Here is a 2500-nt window from a genome sequence, read left to right on the forward strand (position 1 = left end):
AAGGGTGGGGGGAGGGGGGGAGGTTTTGTCCCAAAATTTGCACTATGTGTGAACGTGTAGAAATTATTTCTGGATATTGAAACATTAAATTTCTAAATTGAATGCTATGTACATCTTTCTCGTGATCGTTTGCATTAAAGAAATGGGGGGGGGGGAGGTTTTGTGCCAAAATTTGGGATTATGATGAACAACGTGTAGAAATTATTTCTGGATATTAAAACATTAAATTTCTAAATTGAATGTCATGTACATCTTTCTCGTGATCGTGTGCATTTAAGAAAGGGGGGGAGGGGGGAGGTTTTGTGCCAAAATTTGGGATTATGTATGAACAACGTGTAGAAATTATTTCTGGATATTGAAACATTAAATTTCTAAATTGAATGCTATGTAGCCTACATCTTTCATGTGATCGTGTGCATTTAAGAAAGGGGGGAGGGAGGGGGGGAGGTTTTGTGCTAAAATTTGGGATTATGTATGAACGTGTAGAAATTATTTCTGGATATTAAAACATTAAATTTCTAATTGAATGCTATGTACATCTTTCATGTGATCGTGTTCATTTAAGAAAGGGGGGAGGGGGAGGTTTCGTGCCAAAATTTGGGACTATGTGTGAACGTGTAAAAATTATTTCTGGATATTATAACATTATATTTCTAAATTGAATGCTATGTACATCTTTCATGTGATCGTGTTCATTTAAGAAAGGGGGGAGGGGGAGGTTTCGTGCCAAAATTTGGGACTATGTGTGAACGTGTAAAAATTATTTCTGGATATTATAACATTATATTTCTAAATTGAATGCTATGTACATCTTTCATGTGATCGTGTGCATTAAAGAACGGGGGGGGGGGGGGCGCTTTGTGCCAAAATTTGGGATGATGTGTGAATAATGTTTAGAAATCATTTCTGGATTTTAAAACACTAAGTTCCTGAACATAATTAAATGTTATGTGCATGGTTCTGTTACTTACCTCAGAAAGTTATAATTTCTGCATTTAAAAACATATATTCATGGATACATGTTCAATTAGTTCATTGTGCATGTTGCATAAGATTTTTCATAATTCTGACCATCCTTTACATTCAGATCTCCCTGGACAATTCTATCCTGTTCGTAATACTAGGCAGGCAGTTAATTCTAATAGCCAGGCTTTCTCCATCACGAGGCTCAATACTACACAGTATTCTAGAAGTTTTATTCCAGCTGTGGCCAAGTTGTGGAATGATCTTCCTAATCGGGTAGTTGAATCGATAAAACTTCAAAAGTTCAAACCTGCAGGAAAACGATGTTGAACAGGATGACATAAGTCTTTTTGTAGTCTCTTTATGAAATATTTCCTCTGCAGTTACTGTTTTTAGAACATTTCATTTTAATTATTCATTATTTCTCAAATCATTTATCTATTTCCCTATTTCTTTTCCTCATTGGGCTTTTTTCCCCTGTTGGAGCCCTTGGGCTTATATCATCTTGCTTTTCCTAATAGGGCTGTAGCTTAGCTTTTAATTAATTATAATAATGATGATGATAATAATAATAATAATGATAATAATAATAATAATAATAATAATATGCTTTGGATATTCACCATAGAAGGGTATTTTCAGACTTAGCATATGTGCTATGATGCGGCTTGTTAAAATTTGACCTTTCTATCAGCAAAGAAAAACTATTTCCTATATTTGATGTCAATCTTATACAAATTAAAAACGTAAACTTTGAAGAAAAAAATAACACCTTCGCCAAAATTACCATTAGCAATATTGGGGGATATTCACATCACAATAGATCATACGACTACCGATTCAAGACAAAATTTTCCGAGGGAACACAGAAGAAAAAAGAGAGCTCCACCTACCGTGAGTATAGTCTTTGGCAGATGTCTATCGTCCTCTTCTGTGATCTGCGTTTCGTGAAGCGCCCTTGGGAAGAGGGGGGCGTGGTCGTTGTCATCCAGGACTCTAATGTCAATCTTGGCTTCGCTTGTCGCCTCCCCGGCTCTCACTTCCACCACCAGGTGATACTGGGGGGAATTTCAAGAAAGGGAAAATTGAGTTCAAGGAATTTCAAGAAAGGGACAGTTGAGTTAAGGATTTTTCAAGAAAGGGAAAGTTGAGTTCAAGGTCTTAGACCGTCAGGTGACACTGAAATAATTTCAAGAAAGGGAAGGTTGAGTTCAAGGAATTTTCAAGAAAGGGAAAGTTGATTTCAAGGTCTTAGACCGTCAGGTGACACTGAAATAATTTCAAGAAAGGGAAGTGGAGTTTAAGGATTTTTCAAGAAAGGGAAAGTTGAGTTCAAGGTCTTAGACCGTCAGGTGACACTAAGGGAATTTCAAGACAGGGAAAGTTGAGTTCAAGGAATTTCAAGAAAGGGGAAGTTGAGTTCAAGGAATTTCAAGACAGGGAAAGTTGAGTTCAAGGTCTTAGACTGTCAGTTGACACTAAGGGAATTTCAAGACAGGGAAAGTTGAGTTCAAGGAATTTCAAGAAAGGGAAAGTT

At 36.6% G+C, this 2500-nt stretch overlaps 1 protein-coding gene across 1 annotated transcript in view; it reads right to left on the minus strand.

Annotated features, from left to right (window-relative positions):
- Nucleotides 1-1267: 1267 nt before the first annotated feature.
- The window catches only part of LOC137625448 (putative neural-cadherin 2), a 44566-nt gene continuing 43333 nt past the window's right edge, over nucleotides 1268-2500 (minus strand). The window contains exons 4-5 of the mRNA XM_068356358.1: nucleotides 1857-2021; nucleotides 1268-1273 (exon numbers count right to left, since the gene is read on the minus strand). Of these exons, the coding sequence (XP_068212459.1) occupies nucleotides 1268-1273; nucleotides 1857-2021 (171 nt within the window). The remainder of the gene's footprint in view (nucleotides 1274-1856; nucleotides 2022-2500) is intronic.

Source organism: Palaemon carinicauda, chromosome 32 (genome assembly GCF_036898095.1).
Source record: "Palaemon carinicauda isolate YSFRI2023 chromosome 32, ASM3689809v2, whole genome shotgun sequence".
NCBI classification, from domain to species: Eukaryota; Metazoa; Arthropoda; class Malacostraca; order Decapoda; family Palaemonidae; genus Palaemon; species Palaemon carinicauda.